Source organism: Pseudopodoces humilis, chromosome 8, assembly GCF_049639895.1.
Source record: "Pseudopodoces humilis isolate 2021_Gansu_Grassland_sample_001 chromosome 8, ASM4963989v1, whole genome shotgun sequence".
In the NCBI taxonomy this organism is placed as follows: domain Eukaryota; kingdom Metazoa; phylum Chordata; class Aves; order Passeriformes; family Paridae; genus Pseudopodoces; species Pseudopodoces humilis.
This window is the reverse complement of record NC_142207.1, coordinates 15,103,653-15,120,290: the sequence shown is the minus strand read 5'-3', so window position 1 is coordinate 15,120,290 and position 16,638 is coordinate 15,103,653. Positions and strand designations below refer to the sequence as shown.

The following is a 16,638-nucleotide window of genomic DNA, read 5'->3' as shown; positions in this document are numbered from 1 at the left end:
GTCCGCAGTGGCGGCTCGCTGCCGGAGAACATTCCAGGGAGGCTGGCGCGGGGCCAGCGCCGCGGGGCAGGGAAAAGGGCCTTTTATGGAAGCATTTCTGCATTAGAATAAAATCATAATAATAATGCGCAGGGGAAGGGAGCGGGAGGAGGAGGAACCCCTGAAGAAAACAGTGAGGTGGGACGGGAACAGGCTGGCAGTCGGGGAGGAGAGCAGGAGAGCAGGAGCTGATCATCACGCTCTGGGGACCAGGATGGGATGGAAGATGGGTGCTCCAAGTGGGGTGTTTGGGGCAAATCCCTCTTTTTATGGCCCGGGGCAGGAGAAGCAGAGTGGGCTGCAGTGGGTCCCCATGCTGCCATGGTAGGGAACCAGCCCCTGAGCGGTGTTTTCCATCTTGGCTCCATGCTGGGATGGAGAAGGGGATGGCTTACTGGGGTCACTGCCCCTGGTGGGATTTGTAGAGGACAAAGTGCCCCTAATCACACCCTCCCACTACTGTTGGCATCTGTGGGCTGACACAGTGCTGGAGTGCCTGTGCCCGCTGCCCTGACACTGATGAGGTGCTGCCTCTCCCACCCTGGCATGCTGCTGCTTCCCAACAGACTGGGGTGCACACAAAACCCAAGGTTAATTGTCAGTAATTGCCTCTGGTAATTAAGGTAACAATAGCCGGGCTGTTCAGTTGGCGGCTGCAGGAGCTCACGAGGCTGGGCTGGGGTTTGTTCCAGGAGCTGCTCTTGGCATCAGGCGCCCGCCCTGCGCTGCGCTGTGCTGTGCTCGCCATGCCCACCCGGGCTGGGGCTGGGGCTGTCCTGGCTCCCTGGCCAAGGACGAATGGCACAGCTGCCATGGCCCTGAGCCCACTCCCAGGAAGCCAGCCTTGACTTCGGGATGCTGCCTATGCTCCTGCCTGGGGTGGCAAGGCCATGGATGCCCTTGTCACTTGCTTGGGTGGGTGCTGTTTTCCCTGTGGGATGGGTAGGGGGTGAATGCTGCATTCCAGCCTCTTCTCGTGCCCTATGTTGGACAGGGGTGTTCAGGGACTAATCCTGGCTCTCTTCTGCTTCCTTGCAGGCTGTGACCCCCTGCTCCCCCACTGTCAACTATGAGCTGGTAAGTGACACCTCCACTGTGAGCCATGGGTGACAGCCAGGGCTCTGGGGATCCTGGAGCTTCGTGCTCTGGGTATAGGGCTTTATCTGTCCCGGGGCTTTAGGATGTGAATCTTCCACCCTCAAAACCACAGGGGTCCTGAGTTGGGGGTAAGGGCACCCCCATTTTCGTGCTGTCTCCCCCCACCATTGCTGGCTGAAGTGCATCCCACATCTGAGCGGCACAAATTGGAGCAGCCCAGCTATCACGGCACTCGTGGAGCTTTCAGGGAAGAGGGGCTTGCAGGGTTGCTGAGAGACAGATAGGACGTGACCACCCAGGGCTCTGGGGTCCCCTGGCGCAGAGGGCCTTCTCTCCCTGGCCAGAGTTGGGGCGGTTTCTTGCACACCCGGAGATAGCTATACCAGATGTGCCTTTGGCTCGGGGCGCCCAAGGCCGTGCATTTGCAGCTCATGTTATTGTCACCCTCTACTATTGTCTGTCCTGGGGGCCTTTAACAATCTGCTGGGGCCAGGGAGACGGAGGCTGTTCCCACCCTGTCCTCTCTGGACACCAGGAGAGCAGCTGGATGCATCATCTCCGTTCACCCTGTCCTGGGGAGGGCGGGTGTGGGGGTTCTGGGCAGACAGCCACAGACCTTTGCCACACTGCTCCAGGCCATGATTGGGCTCTGGGGATACCAGGGTGCTGGGATGTCACCTGGAGCAGGGCTGTGCCCAGCTAGAGGCTTGGGAAGCACGACACGATGGTGCCTACCAGGCAGCATCTTGCCCCCAGAGCAGCTCCCCTGCCCCATCCCCAGGCTGGTGATACCTGTGGCAGCAGGCAGAGCAGGCACGTGGCAGCAGGGAGACTGGCATAGCCCAGGGCTGGTGCGGCAGCCCTTCCTTCTTCTCCAGACGTGTGCCAAGGCTTGCTGGGGCAGGTGCTGGGGAGAGGAGGCCCTGGCAGGGTTTCAGCTCGGGCTTGGCAGCCTGGCAGTGCCGCAATATCCGTGCCTCACACGGAGCCCTGGGCTGGGCAACCCACGGCTGGGCAGGGGTCTCACCTGAAATGTGAGTGTAGGGGATGACCACCTGCAAGCTCATGAGGGCAGCACAAGAGCCCAAGTGAGCGAGGGCATGGTGTGGGAGCGGAACATGCTGCCTGCCCTGGGGCCCCATGGTGGTTATCTGCCCTGGGTTTAATCTCTGCCTGCACCCCCCCGCCCCTGCCAACCTCCTTGGCCACTTATCGACAGCAAAAATATGTTGGCTTTGAGCTGGGACCGTTACTGTGGCTTTGGGAGGAAATCGAAAGGGGTTACCCTGCTTCATGGATGGAAATGTCTGCTCTGGTCCTGCTGCCAAGAGTGTAGAGCAGCCTGGTTTTGGGGGTGACCTCCATCTTTGTGGTCCCAAGACTCCCATCTGGGGACCTACCCAGCTGGCTCCTTTTGCTGTGCCACCCCCAGGCACCACAACCACCATTCCCAGACAGGTATCTGTCTCCTGCTTTCTATATTTGGGGTCCAGACACTTTCCCTCACCCGAGAAGTTGATTCCTGTCCCCAGCCTCCTTTCAGAGCTCTCTCCAGTGACATCTCACCAAATTTTCTCCTGTTTTGAGCATCTCAGAGCCTGGCTCTGCTTCCACTGGGGTCCTTCACTGGCCCTGTAGGATCAGGCTTATCCTGGGGAGCTGGTCCTCCTGGTGACTTGGTGCCAGGCTGGGTGTGGAACTGCACTGGTCTTGCCCTGTTGTTGACTTCCCAGCTGTAGGGTCTGACCATGTAGGATCCATCTGGAATCCCAGACACATGGGGGGCACCAGGTGCCCATCGTGGAACAGACTCAGGGTCCAGTCAAATGCTTCCCATTGGCAACAGTGGTCCAGTGCCAGTGGTGGTGGCTGAGAGGGAGGATGGCGGCATCTTTGGTACCTGAGTATCCCAACTCTGCACTTGGGTTTTGGGGGATTCCCAGCCTTCAGGAAGAGCAGACATGTTGGCAGGCAGGGAAGGGAATGGAGCCGTGATGCATTTCCTAGGAAGCACCAGAAATAGCCAGGGGGAACTTTGGGCCCTGGCCCTGCTGTGCGTGTGTGTGTGTGTGTGTGTGTGTGTGTGTGTGTGTGTGTGTTCCTCTCACAATCTCTCTTCTCTCCTTGCTTTTTTCTCACCCTCTCCTTGCTCCTGTCTGCAGACATCCCTGGGGGAGAGCATCACCAAGCAGGTAGAAGTCCTGGTAAGTGCAACCAGTCAAGGAGGCTGATCACTGCCTCAAGACCTCCTGGGGGGTCACTCATACCTGTCCCATTACTGCAAGCACCCCTTGCAGCCAAAATACCTCAGCCTGGAATGCTCCCAGCATACCTGGACCTGGGACCCTGAAGTCCTCTCTCTCTGCCAGCCAAGGTGATGATGTCTGTGCTAAAGACCAAGTGAGATGCCCAGGGTTGGTGGCAGAGGCGGTGGTGGAGCCCAGCATACTGGAGGCTGAGGCTTTTGCTGCAAAGCTGGCTTTCCTGTCTTGGAGCTGGGGATCTGTTATTTAATCTGTGGACATGAAATTGCTAAGACAGTGTAGACAAATGCACTGCCAAAGTCAACGCGGACAGCTTCCCCCCTGCCTGCGGCCAGCTTGCTGGCCTCCCTGTGTGTTGGGGCTGGGACCCAAGGGATGGAGGCATGATGGTTCCCATGAGGAAGAGGATGAAAGCCTTCCTCACCTGAGATCTGACTTTGCCTAATCCCTTTGGTTGTCCAGGACATGTTTCCAGCCCTGAGAAAGAGCATCCTCAGAAAAATCAAGTCAGAGGTCTCCTTTGTTGGCTTTGCTGTCTTTCAGAGAAGTCTCTTGGTATTTCTGAAGCCTTTCTTGTGCCTTTCTTCACCCTTTCCAAGCAGAAGGGACCTGCAGGTTTTGGGTGCTACCAGGAGCTTGGGGACATGCCAAACTAGCTTGCAACTGGAAGGCATATTCTTGATGGGGTTGGCAGAGGGATCTTCAACCCAACATGACTGGGACCAGCCTGTCCTGTGCTGTGCTGGACTGGGTTTTACTGGCTTGGCTGGAGTCTGTCTCCACAGGGGACGTTTGCAAGGTCTCCCAGCCCAGTGGCGGGCAGGAGTGTTTAATAACAGGAGTGCTTGCTCCTATCAGCTGATTGCAGGCTGACTCTTCCTCGTGCAGGGGCTGGCGGCAGAGACACAGCGCGGCTGCGGTCGGGAAGAGGGGAGCAGGGCAGAGCCCGGGGAGCGGGGCAGAGCTCGAGGGCTCCTGCCAGGGCTGGGGAGACACTGGAGGGCCCTGGCTGTGGGCACCCGCTCCCCCGGGTCTGGAGGGTGCCGGGAGTGGACCCGCCATGGCGTGGAAGTGGATTAGCAAGGGGCTCACTGCTATCCAGGTATGGGGAGGGGCTCTGGTGTCCCTGCCTTGCTTGCCCTCCTGTGCCTCAGTTTACCCATGTGGGAGCTGGGGGTGATTCCTGGTTTACCTATGTCAGCACTCTCTTGGGAAGGGCTGTGGTTTTGGGAAGCTGCTACAGCTGGATGGGGTGGCGTGGACTGATGGGGCTCCCCTGGCCAGTGGATGTGGGACCCCAGAGATCTCCATTATGAACATCTGGGGCACTACCATGGTGGGGATCCCATCCTGATCACTGGTGGGTGGTGCACAGATGAGCCCATATTCAGGTTCAGGCTTGTTCCACGCATCCTGGCTCTCCCAGGAAAGGTTTTACCGCTCTTTTTGTTGCATTTTAGCTCCTTATTTGTCCTCAGCAATGCTGGGGGGTTTCTAGAGTGAGCAGCCAATTTGGGACACCCCGAGGGAAAACTGGAGGGGGAGTTGTCACTACTGTTCAAGCACCACTGAGGCAAAGCTGCTGCTTTCTGGAATGGCTTTGGCTGGGAGGGATGGCATTGTCCCCAAGCCCCATAGTTGCTGAGCCTGGCTCTGCTCTGCAGGGCAACCTGACCTTGAGAAGGGGCATGCAAGGCTGGTGGAGGGTGACACTGGCTGTCCATGGGAGCAGCTATGAGACTGTGCTGGGTGGGCAGAAGGTGGCAGGTGAAGGATATCAGGGAAACTGCTCTCCTACCTCCTCCCGTTCCCTTTGGTGTGCTGATTGTGGGATGCTGCAGCTCTGAGGAGAGTAGCAGCAGTCTTGCAGCTCTGGGGACCAGTGGGGCATCCCAGAAATCAGCTGCAGGATGCATCTCTTATTTCTGATCCTTCCAGGCATGTTGCCTGTGTGAGATGAGTCTTTAAATGACTTCTGCTTATTAGCTGGAGATACTAAAACTAATGAGGTGCGAGTGTGTTTTTCCTCAGCGGTTTTTTTTTGGAAACCCTGCTTTGTTTTTCGGCTGAGGTCACAAAGTCACAGAGCAAGCCGGCTGCAGATGAAATTTTCGAGGCCGGAGAACATGCATAAATAGAAGTTTCCTGCTCCAAGAGCTCAAACATTTCCTCCAGGCGTTTGGCTCGGTGGAGCTGGGGCCAAAGCAAACTTGTGCCTGGCTGGCTCCTCGATGCCGCTCGGGCAGCGAACCTGGCCCTGCTCCGGGCAGGACCAAAACAGCTCTGTCCCACTAGGTGTGCCCACAGCCTGATGGAGACAAGAGGGACTTGTGACATGCCTGAGACTGTGTCTACCTGCTCAGCATCCTCCCAGAAGGTCCTCTGGGACCCTTAGACAAGGCACTGGCCCCACAGTGCCCATGGCAGCTGGTCCCAGTGGCACTGGGGTTGTGAGAGTTGGGTTTTGCATGGGAGATGTGTCATGCTGTATGTGCCACTGGGGTGCTTGGTGGGACTTGGAGACAGCGATATTTTGGGGGTGTTAGGATGCTCAGTGCAGTGTGGTGGAGGTGGGATGCTTTGGCAGCACTGTCACATCCAGGTCTAGAAAGACTCCTGTGCTGGTTGTGGCTGGGTCGTGGCAGTAACTTGCTTTTCCTCTCTGGTTCTTTAGGATGCCACAAAATCCCCCAGGAGTGGGCAGTCACGCTGCAAAACATCCAGGTACTTGCCTCGGTTTCCCTTGGTGGTGACCATCTCTGCTCTGTCTGAAGCCCCCTCCCATCAACACCTGCTTCTCCAGAGGTGCTGTACCTTGGAGATGCTCCCAGTGAAGAGCACATCTCCATCCCCAACCCAAGGCGCTCCAAGAGGACTGGAGCAGGGGAAAGGCCACAGGCAGCCGTGTCCCCATGTGTCCCAGTCTGTCTTGCAGGGTAGGGAGGGGTCCCCGTGTCCCCTCCCAGTGCCATGTCTTGACAGTGGTCCCCTTCCTTGCCCAGGAGCATGAGCCTGACTGCAGCCATGGAGAGCAGCTGTGAGCTGGACCTGGTGTACATCACGGAGCGGATCATCGCTGTCTCCTACCCCAGCGTGGCCGAGGAGCAGAGTTACTCCAGCAACCTCCGTGAAGTGGCCCACATGCTCAAGTCCAAGCACGGGAACAACTATGTGGTGAGGGGCACAGCCAGGTCCCTGTCAGGCTGGTGGAGGGGCTGGGTTCTCAGCTGCTGGGGATGGGTGCTTGCAGGCCATGGATACTGCATCCTTGTCTCCATCTGGGCTCTGTTCAGGGAGGGTTTTTGCACTATGCTGGATAGATTTTTTTCTTCATTGAAGATTTCCAGTCCCTTTCAGACCCCCTAGGAGTTTTTGGTCATTGTATTGCCCTGTGGCAAGGTGTCACTGAGGGTAGTGTGTCTGGGGAAGCCTCTCGTAGCAGGATTTAGGAAGGCTTTGGGGTGAGGAAGAGGTGAGGTGGCAGCAAGGGAGGAAGATGTCCTCTCACTCTGTTTTTCATCTTCCCTAAAGCTTTTCAACCTCTCTGAGCGGAGACGTGATGTCAACAAACTTCACCCCAAGGTGGGTCACAGCTGTGAGAAGCAGCAGGGTCTCAGGGACCTCAGGGCAGGCCTGTCTACAGGACCAGCTCCCTGTTACAAGATGTCTAGGGGAGAAACAGACACCTTTTCTGTTCCATCCAGCTGGGAAAAACTTCGCACTGTGTTTGTGGTATTTCAGCTTGACTCCCATTGCCCTCCCAGCCCTCCATTCTCAGTCCAAAACTGGCTGTTTGGAATCTCCTGGAGACCTCCCTAAAGCATGTCCTCATCCCTCTGATAAGGGGGGAGCCCTCAGAAACTGAGCCAAGTAACCTGGGGTGAGGGGCCTGAGATCTGGGACCGCGGTGGCCTCCCTTGGCCAGGGATCTGGGCAGTGGTGTGCAGGGTTGGGAGGCTGCGTGTCAGAGCAACACAGGAATGCCTGTGCCCTGGGCTTTGCCCACTGGCAGGCTGGGAACTCTGCATGGGAGTGCCTGTGACCCCAGGCTGTTTGTTCCCCTGTTCAGGTGCTGGATTTTGGATGGCCTGACATGCACACCCCTGCGCTGGAGAAGATCTGCAGCATCTGCAAAGCCATGGACACATGGCTCAACGCAGCGGCACACAACGTGGTGGTGCTGCACAACAAGGTGGGCAGGACCAGTCACTGGGGCACAGAGATGGGGGCACTGGGGTCTGTGGGGCTGCAGGGATTGGGCTGAGCAGCCTCAGAGGCTGAGAGATGTAGAGAATGCGGTGGAGAGAGTTGTGGTTTGGGGTGTGGGCAGGTGTCAGCACTTATGTGTAGATTGGTGTGTGTCTAATAAGGGTTGGGGCATGCTTATAGGGATCAGTGTGTGCCTCTGTGTGGGATGTCTGTGCCTGGGTGCTCCCAGGCCCTGCTGTCCCCGTGACACCCCTTCTGCTGTGTGCCTGCAGGGGAACCGTGGCCGGCTGGGGGTGGTAGTGGCTGCCTACATGCACTACAGCAACATCTCTGCCAGGTGAGAGAGACATGAGATCCTGGGGTGGCCCTGGGGCCCACTGGTGACCTTCATCCCGGTGGTGCTGGGGTGCTGGTGCCAATACTTTCCTTCAACCTCGTCTGCCCTTTGATCCCCACAGTGCTGACCAGGCTCTGGACAGGTTTGCCATGAAGCGCTTCTATGAGGACAAGGTGGTTCCAGTGGGACAGCCATCCCAGAAGAGGTGGGTCCTGGCACGCCTTTGCAGGCTGGGTTTTTCCCCATAGGGTGGTTGGATGCAGGGGTCCATGGTGAATGTTCATCTGTGGGTTCTACCCCTGAGCTGCCTGTCTGCCCTCCAGGTACATCCATTACTTCAGTGGGCTCCTCTCTGGCAGCATCAAGATGAACAACAAGCCCCTCTTCCTCCACCACGTCATCATGCACGGCATCCCCAACTTTGAGTCAAAAGGCGGTAGGTGGCCCCAGCTGCTTCCCCAGCCTGCTTCTTCCCACACCACCACCCCACACTGCCTGGACAGCTTTGTCCTCCTTGGGGGGTATTTTCCACCATTTCCTTGGCAATTTGAATTTCCTTTTCTCTCTCAGAGACTGTGCACTCATATTAGCAGGGTGCTATCTTTTCTGGCAGAGATGCCCTCAGAGGATGCCCTCCCGATGCTGGGCACTAACCTGAGCTGTGGGATGACAATGTTTTCTGACAGCTTTTCCAAGGATGGCACCACACTGGGGTTTGGGATGCAGATCATCGTCCCACCCCTATCCCCAGCCCAGCACTTGCCCTAGGTCCTACAGGACCTAGAATGTGAGGGCTTTGTGCCTTCTCGGCTCATCCACAGCATCCTTTCTGCCCCTTGCAGATGTTGCCCTTGATCGGTGCAGGCTGGCTGGGGCAGGGAGCGGCTGTTTGCTTTGGCTCCCTCCCTGTTTGGATTTCTCCCCCGTGACTAATCCCTCTCCTGGCCCCTCCGCCCAGCTGGCTAACAGCAGTGTGCCTTTTCTCCCCGCCTTGATGTCTTTCAGGTTGTCGGCCCTTCCTGAAAATCTACCAGGCCATGCAGCCCGTCTACACCTCGGGGATCTAGTAACTATCTCCTTACCTTGGGGCTTTCCTGCTGCCCAGCATGGAGGGCGTGGCAAGCTGGGGAGGATGGAGAGGGTCAAGGACAAGTCCCCTGTGATCTTGTGCTCTGTGCTTAGTCCATTTGGGGGCTACAAAAAAAAAAAAAAAAAAGAAAAAAAAAAAAAAGAGGCTTTCTTTTTTTCGGAGGTGGTAGCTGGCTATGCTGGGCTGTACTGGACCCTTCTGCTGAGAGGGATGTAGTGGCTCCGCACATCAGCAGAGGGAGCCTGGGGCTGTGTGGAGCCTGGGGCTGGGTGTCCCCGGAGGGAGTGGGGAAAGGGATGAGGACATCTGGGAGATGAAGGCGTTTCTTCTCTCCCTCATAAAAGAACTGTTCTTCCTGCCTGGATTAGTGCTCACAGATTCAGAGTATTCTTAGTTGGGAGGGACCCACAAGGATCATTGAGTCCAGCTCTTAAGTAAGTGGCCCATACAGGGATTGAACCCACAATCTTGGTGTAATTAGCACCATGCTCTGACCAGCTGATCTAATATCCTTTATTTCTCCAAAAAAAAAAAGATTTTCCCCCTGTTTTAATCTCCCCGCAATTTTTTTCTGATGCTGATTCTGGGAGCAGGCACTGGCAAAAGGAAAGGAGGAGTTGATTTCTCCAGCCTCCCAGACACTCTGCCAGTGCCACATTCCAGTCTGGGTGGGACCCCTGGCTCCTGGTCTCCCTGGAGGGACCAGAGCACCTCACCTCTGGGATATTCCCATCTGAACCCCCCAGGAGCAGGATCTCACTTCCAAACAGCCATGGGTCCCCGTTAGCTGAGATTTACTGCCATCCTGGCCTTGCCTTTCAGCTTTTAATAGACTGTTTATGGGATGCCTGTAATAAACTCCAGGTTTATCTTGCCTGTGAAATCCAACTCCTTTCTTCCCTTGTCTGTGGCTGCTGACGCCACCGGCCGTCGGCAGCCTGTCGGCAGTGTACTGGGAGGGGAGGGCTTCCTGCAGGGAAACTGAGGCAGGGGGAAAAGTCTTCCCAGAGATTTCTCCTTCTGTGTGCAAAGCCCCGGTTGAGCTGTGGGAGCCGGGTGGATGGTTGATAGCCCAGCCTCAGCACTTGGAACCTGGGCAAATCCACCTAGCAGTTTTCATACCTGTGCTGAGTTGTACCTCAGTTTCCCTTTCCCATCCTCCTTTCACTGGGAATGGGTGTCCCTTGAGGTGGTGGATGGGACCCCCTTCTGTCACAGGGAGGGCAAGCTCTGTGCTTTGCACCTTTTCTGCATGGATTTGGATGGAAGGGCTGGTTGAGGTGGTGCTAGGAGTTTTCTGGGCAGGGGTCTCTGCACCACAGCTCACATCCTCCCCCTGTTCCTCTCTGCAGCAATGTGCAAGGAGACAGCCAGACGGGCATCTGCATCACCATTGAGCCTGGCTTGCTGCTCAAGGGCGATATCTTGGTAAGGATCGTCAGCTCAGCTCCCAGCGTAGAAAGCAGACAGGGGTTGTGTGGTTGCCTTGACTTGGGACCCCAAGATTCCCCCTTGACCAGGTCTGGGGGCTTTTCATGATGGCCCATCCCCATTCCTCTCTGCAGCTGAAGTGCTACCACAAGAAGTTTCGCAGCCCTACCCGTGACGTGATTTTCCGTGTGCAGTTCCACACGTGTGCTGTGCATGATCTTGATGTCGTCTTTGGCAAGGAGGACCTGGATGAGGCCTTCAGAGGTAACTGCCCTGGCACTTCCCTGCTCCAAACTCCCTCATCCTCCTGCCCCTGTAACTCTGGTGCCATCATGGGGACATCTGGGCACCCATCCCAGATCCACCCCCGCCAAAACAGGGCACCCCTGCTCCATCTGCAGGGTGTGGTGCTGCTTGGGAAGTGGTGGCACCATCGTCCCTTTCATTGCCAAAACCATTACTGGTGTGGGGGGGCTGCCTGGGGGTTGTTTTGGGGACTAAGATGCATTGTCCCATGCAGGGATGTCCCCTAGCAGCTCCCAGCCTTAGGCTGGTCTGTAGGCATGTTTGGGGTGACTGGCTATTACTGGAGATATGGGTGGAGATAGTCCCTTTATTCTGCTCTTTCCTTGCCAGATGACCGCTTCCCTGAGTATGGGAAGGTAGAGTTTGTGTTCTCCTATGGCCCTGAGAAGATCCAAGGTATGTCTGGCTCAGTGCCATGGGGGTTTGGAGGTGAATGCTGTCTCCTTTCCTTCTCCTCAGCTGTATGCCCTGCTCCCTCCCTTGGGATCTCCACCAGCCCCAATTATCACCAGGCTAGGGTGAGGCTTCCAGGCAGTAAAGCTGATCTAGGAGCACCTATGGATGCCCTGTCTCTCTTGCTCTCTTCCCCGGGAGGCTGCTCTCCAAAGCCCTTGATGGCTCAGGAGAGATGGAAGGAATGTTTGGGAATGAAGGGCTCCCTTGCTCAGAAAGTCCAGACCCATGCACACTCACTGCCAGTCTGTATGCTGGTCTCTAGGCAATCCCAAAAGCCCCAGGCAGTCTTGTACACCTTGTTTGTGAGTCTTGATGTACATCCTGTGCTTATCCATCCCTTGATGCTGCCTTTCCTCCAGGAGTCTCCTGCTTTGCCCTATGGCTCCTGCACTTTTTTCCTTGCGTGCACTTTTCCCCACCTGTTCTCCCATCCCACCCTTGCTGGTTCCACTGTCACCCTACCTGACCATCCTGCCTTTTTCCAGGCATGGAGCACCTGGAGAATGGGCCCAGTGTTTCTGTGGACTACAACACGTCCGACCCACTCATCCGGTGGGACTCCTATGAGAACTTCAACATCCAGCGTGAGGACAGTGCAGAGGGGGCCTGGGCTGAGCCATCCCTGCCCAGCAAGCACCTGGAGAAAGGTTAGGGCTCACAAGGTGGTCAGTGGCCAAAGTGTCCACATGGAAATACCCCCTACCCCACGATGGGGGACACTGATGGGCAGCAGAGCTGGGGACAGGTGGCTGCTGATGGGAGCAGTGTGACCATGGGATGGGAGAGCAAGATCTCATGGACTTTGCCTTCTGCCACAGTGCCAGGGAGCTTAGGCTGTTTTGTTTTCAACACTTTACTGTCAATGTCCTGTTCTCACAAGCACAGTCCTAGTTTATGCCCCAGACCTTTAAGAAATCCAAACCCCATGTCTGCAGGACCATTAGGTGTCCCAGCTACTTTGTCATGCTGCAAGCATGGCAGGATGTAGATGTGCATTAGTTGTCCCTAGGGGATGAGGATGTCTTACAGGCCTTTGAGGGTCTGCTGCATCTCTCAGAGCTGGGAAAAGCCCTTTGAGCACCCATTTTGTTGCAGCAAGTTGGCTGCTGTTACCCACTTGGCAGGAGCAGGCAGTACTTGTATGTCGAAGGGTGGTGGGCCCCTGTCCTGGAGGCAAGGCCACCCGTGGCCAAGCAGATGCCTGGGCTTTCCTGGCCAGATCTGGAGAGGCGTCCCTGGAGCAGGGACAGCTGCGGTCCTTGATGTCCCTGAAGGTCACCAGTTGCTTTGAGTGGGAGCTGTGGATGGCAGTGCTCACGGTGGAGGGTGGGGGCTCTGGGTGCCTGGGGCAAGCGAGAGTGTCTGTGCTATGATGGTCACATGGAACTGGACCTGGGGCAGCTGTGTGGAGCTGGCACGGGCACTTGCCTGGCACAGGGCAGTAAACAGGCAACTCGTGATGTGCAGGCTCAGCTGTGGGCTGGGTGCAGGCTGGGGAGCTGTGGGTCCAGCCCCAAGCTGGCAAGCCTGCCTGGCAGTCCCCTCCTGCCTGCAGAGACCTGAGTGCCTCATTGCATGTGTTCCCCTCTGGATCCTGGGCCAAAGTGTCTGCACCCCAGCCCCTCACAGGGCTGCAGGGGTACCTCAGGACTCATCTCTGTACTCTCATGGGGGTCTTGGTCAATATTTGGGCTGCAGAAGTACCCCAGGGCTCCTCTCCATTCCCCCTTGGGGGTCTTAGCAGGTGTCAGGGCTGTGGAGATGCCACCATGCACCAACAGGGCGGTCCTCTGTGCCGGGAAGGGTGGCAATAGGGAATGAGGGCACCTTGAATTTATAAACACTGCCTCAGTTTGGAGATGAGCCGGGACTGTGGAAGGGTGAGGCTGCAGGCAGAAGGCTGCCCTCTGACCCGTGCCAGCACAAGCAGCTGCAAGAAGCCTATCTATAAGGGGTCTTTCCCAGCTGTCCCATGGGGCACTTTGGTGGTGGTGGTGGGAGTCAGCGTGGACTTGAGGGGCTCCCATCTTTTTCCCTCTGTATTGTCACTTTTCCTCTTCTCCAGCCTGTCCCAAGCCAGGATGGGGACTCTGGTGTCTGGCTGTGCAGGGGGGGTCCCTGTTTATGGTCGTTCTTGCCTTATTTGGTCAGGGAATTGCACGCCACATTTTTGGCACCACCAGGCGTGAGCAAGCGGCGTCTGGGGCGGAGGGGGGGTGAGGTTGGCACCAGGACCCACGCTGGGCTGGGATCAGCCGCTGCTCCTTGTCCCTGCCACTGCCCGTCCTGCCACTCGGCGAAGGCTCCCCACAGACGGTCGCTGCAGCCTGGGCCAGCGGGATCGGGATCGCCTGCCAAACGGTGGGTTCCCCCACGCCGCGTCTCTGCTGGACACAGCCGCTCTCGGTAGAGGTGGATGCCTTTTGTCCAGCAGCTTGGTCTCAGCATGGAGCACCCATAAGGGCTGGGGAGTGCCTGCCAGGGTGGGATGGTCCTGTGGGACCCCAAAGCTGGAGGGGCAGGCGGGTGGCTGGGGATGGTGCCTGTCCTGGCATTCCCCTCATCTCTGCTGTGCTTATCTGTGAGGACTTGGAGAAGGGGAAGCTCATTTGCAGTGGGGTCATTGGTTGACTAAACTCTTCCAGAGCAGGGGGCATGAGAGGGGGATCTGTACCCCCACATCTTGCTCTCTGGCTGAGGGGACACAGCTGGATTCAACAAGCTCTCTGTGAGCCACTTCCATGGGACAGGCTGGCCTCATCAGCAGACTTGGCTTCCTGCTTTACTCAGGCAGGGTCTCTGCTGCCCACGATGTTTGGGCTGTCCTGTGGTCTTTATGGAGAGTGGGGTATGCTGGAATACCCCCACAGCCTGTTCTTCTGCCCCTCAGCCATGTCTGCACAGCCTGGGGAAGGTGTGTGGCTCTGCCTGCCATTCTCCTTGAAGGGGCTTTGGGCTCAGTGGTGGCTGCTTGGCAGGTTCCTGCTGCAGTTCCCATGGCCATTGGGTGGCTGGGGGTGCTTGAAGGCTGAAGGGAGGTGACAGCACACTTCATCTTCTGGCTGTTTTTGTGGTTGCCAGCACTGTGGTAGCTCTCCTTGGGGTGCCAAGCTGGCTCCAGAGAGGCAGGAGGAGGCTGGCAGCTGGATGTGGCATTGCTGGGTTTACAGCTGGTTGGAGGATCACTGAAGAGGAGTTTTGGGGTACTGCAGATGATGTAACTCAGATTGGAGTTCATATATGGCCTGCTTTGGTTTTGCTGAGAAAACCAGTGCTGGTGGAGAACAGGGTGCTGGAGTTGGCATAGAGTGAGTGGATGGGTTGCCCTCAAGGTCTGGATCTGTGACTGTTGTGGGAGGACCCCGAGCTCTGCCGTCCTGGGGTGGTGTGAGAAGATGTGAAAGGGCCGGGCATGTGTCCCCAGCCCAACAGCTCCCTGTAACCACTGGTCCTTGGACCCACCCTGGGTCTTGCCTGCTGTGTCTTATTACCAGGCAGGGAAGAGAGTGGCCAGGCCCTGGCCAAATCCAACATCTGCAAGAGAGTTGCTAAATTCCCACCTGAGTCATGGTTCTGGCATAGGGCTTCCCTGCAGCTCATCCCTGTCTTCCCACACATCCCCACTCATAGGGCAGGGACTGGGATGAGCATCCCACCCTTTTAGTGAGGGGAGGTCACATCACAGCCTGAACCACATGTAGCAAAGGTCAGGGGATCCTGGAGTCCCACAAATGGAGCTGGATACTCGTCCTCCACTTTTCCATGGAGGGCAAAGCCCCTTGATAGGGTCACTGTCATCTGTTTGTCCCACAGGAGGGTTGGCATCTCATGGGGTACACCTTTCTTAGTGGGGTCAAATCTTGTCCTACTTATCAGGAGGGGCTGACGCCCAGGAGGGCAGGCCAGGCTGTGCAGAGGTGGAGAGCCAATGGGCCAGGCCAGAGCTGTTAAAACCATTGCTGGAGCTGCTGGCTGGCTGCTGCTCTCCCCCTGCAGCTGGATCGGTCCCTAGGCCAGGCTCAGTGGGGAGGGGGGGGCACTGGCTTTCCTCTTGCCTTCACCAGCTGACTAAAGCTGAAGGAATCTACTTCCCCTTCCTTATTCTGCCTCTCTCTGCTGCTCTGCTCCATCTTCTGCAAGGTAAGGGTGTATTGAGGTGGGCATTTTGGAGGGCAGTGGGGATCTGTGTGGGCTGGATGAGAGTTCACAGGGAGTGTCCCCCTTGCTTCTGGTTATTCCCCATGGATGAAATGCTGGAGCATCTACAGGCTTGGCTAGACATTTCAGCTGGAGTGTGGCTATTCCCAGGGCAGGATCTGTCCTCTGACCTGGTATTTGGGGTTGTCATGTGGGGTGGTGGGGTGGTTTGTTTCCACTGGGACTGGGAACCAGGCAGGGCTGGGATGCAGGGAAAGAGAGACCAGCTGGTGGAAACTCCGGCCCTTCTCTTCCCCCTTTAAACTATCCTTGAAGTCCAAACCTGGAGCAGTTCTGTGCTTAGGGCCGGGGTTGTCCCATGGCATGAGTGGGGATCTCTGTCTGCCCTCCTGTAGCTGACACAGCTGGGACAAAAAATAAGCAAACTTTGGAGGTTTTGGAAGGATGCTGGCTTGGCATGTGCTATTATCTGGGAGCAAACAGGGCTGTGAGTCAGGGGGCTGCCTGGAAACACTGCTCTCATCCCCTGCCGTCATCCATGGCGGTGTGGATTAGAGTGGAGGGAGCCTCACGTTTTGCTGAGTATAGTGGATCAATTGAGTGGAGTCCTGAGCATGGGTTCAATTGAGTGGAGTCCTGAGCATGGGTTCAATTGAGTGGAGTCCTGAGCATGGGTTCAGGCTGGGGTCTGGATGTGGGGTGGGCTTGCTGTCACCTGGACCAGCAAGTTGTCAGCACCATCCCAGCATGGATTTTGCTTGGGGTGGAGCAGTGTGGTCTCAGACAACTCTGGAATGGATGGGATCGTGCCATACCTCCTGTCACAGAGCAGGCACTGTGTACATCTGGAAAACAGGGCTGGCTTGTCTATACTGTGCCCATGGTGCTGGCAGGGCAGGCAAGGGGATTGTGAAAATGGGTCGGCAGGGTCCGTGGCTTGTCCATGGCTGGTTTCCACCCCTCTTTAACTGTGTAGTTATTTCAGATGGAGAAACTCGAGTCTCCAGCAAGACATTTGAATTTGCAGACCCGTCTGGGTTTCAGCATCGTGTGTGGTTTGGAAGGACATTCCCACCCTGAATGTGTCTCTGCTCTTCGGGGACAGGTGTGACACATGCACACGGGAGCTGGGCAGGGCTGGGTGTCTCAAATGAGGGGGTCACGCAGCGGGGCGATGCTCAGTGCAAGGTGGGCAGGCTGTCCAGCTGTCCGGCTCTGTGTCCTGCCTAGGAAACAGTTAACGCGGCGGA

General features: G+C 56.8%; 1 protein-coding gene across 14 annotated transcripts in view; it reads left to right on the top strand.

Annotated features, from left to right (window-relative positions):
- TNS1 (tensin 1) overlaps positions 1-16,638 on the top strand; it is a 62,456-nt gene that overhangs the window by 15,004 nt on the left and 30,814 nt on the right. For 6 of the 14 annotated variants that reach the window (XM_014249384.2, XM_088058743.1, XM_088058741.1 and 3 more), the window contains 14 exons: positions 1,078-1,116; positions 3,300-3,341; positions 6,076-6,125; positions 6,404-6,575; positions 6,933-6,983; positions 7,471-7,593; positions 7,883-7,947; positions 8,069-8,152; positions 8,271-8,383; positions 8,953-9,013; positions 10,390-10,465; positions 10,603-10,732; positions 11,105-11,170; positions 11,716-11,877. In XM_014249384.2, the coding sequence (XP_014104859.2) occupies positions 1,078-1,116; positions 3,300-3,341; positions 6,076-6,125; positions 6,404-6,575; positions 6,933-6,983; positions 7,471-7,593; positions 7,883-7,947; positions 8,069-8,152; positions 8,271-8,383; positions 8,953-9,013; positions 10,390-10,465; positions 10,603-10,732; positions 11,105-11,170; positions 11,716-11,877 (1,234 nt within the window). Of the gene's footprint in view, positions 1-786; positions 955-1,077; positions 1,117-3,299; positions 3,342-4,353; positions 4,504-6,075; positions 6,126-6,403; positions 6,576-6,932; positions 6,984-7,470; positions 7,594-7,882; positions 7,948-8,068; positions 8,153-8,270; positions 8,384-8,952; positions 9,014-10,389; positions 10,466-10,602; positions 10,733-11,104; positions 11,171-11,715; positions 11,878-16,638 lie in introns of those variants that run through there. The other 8 variants (XM_088058748.1, XM_088058744.1, XM_088058742.1 and 5 more) reach the window with 3 other exon arrangements.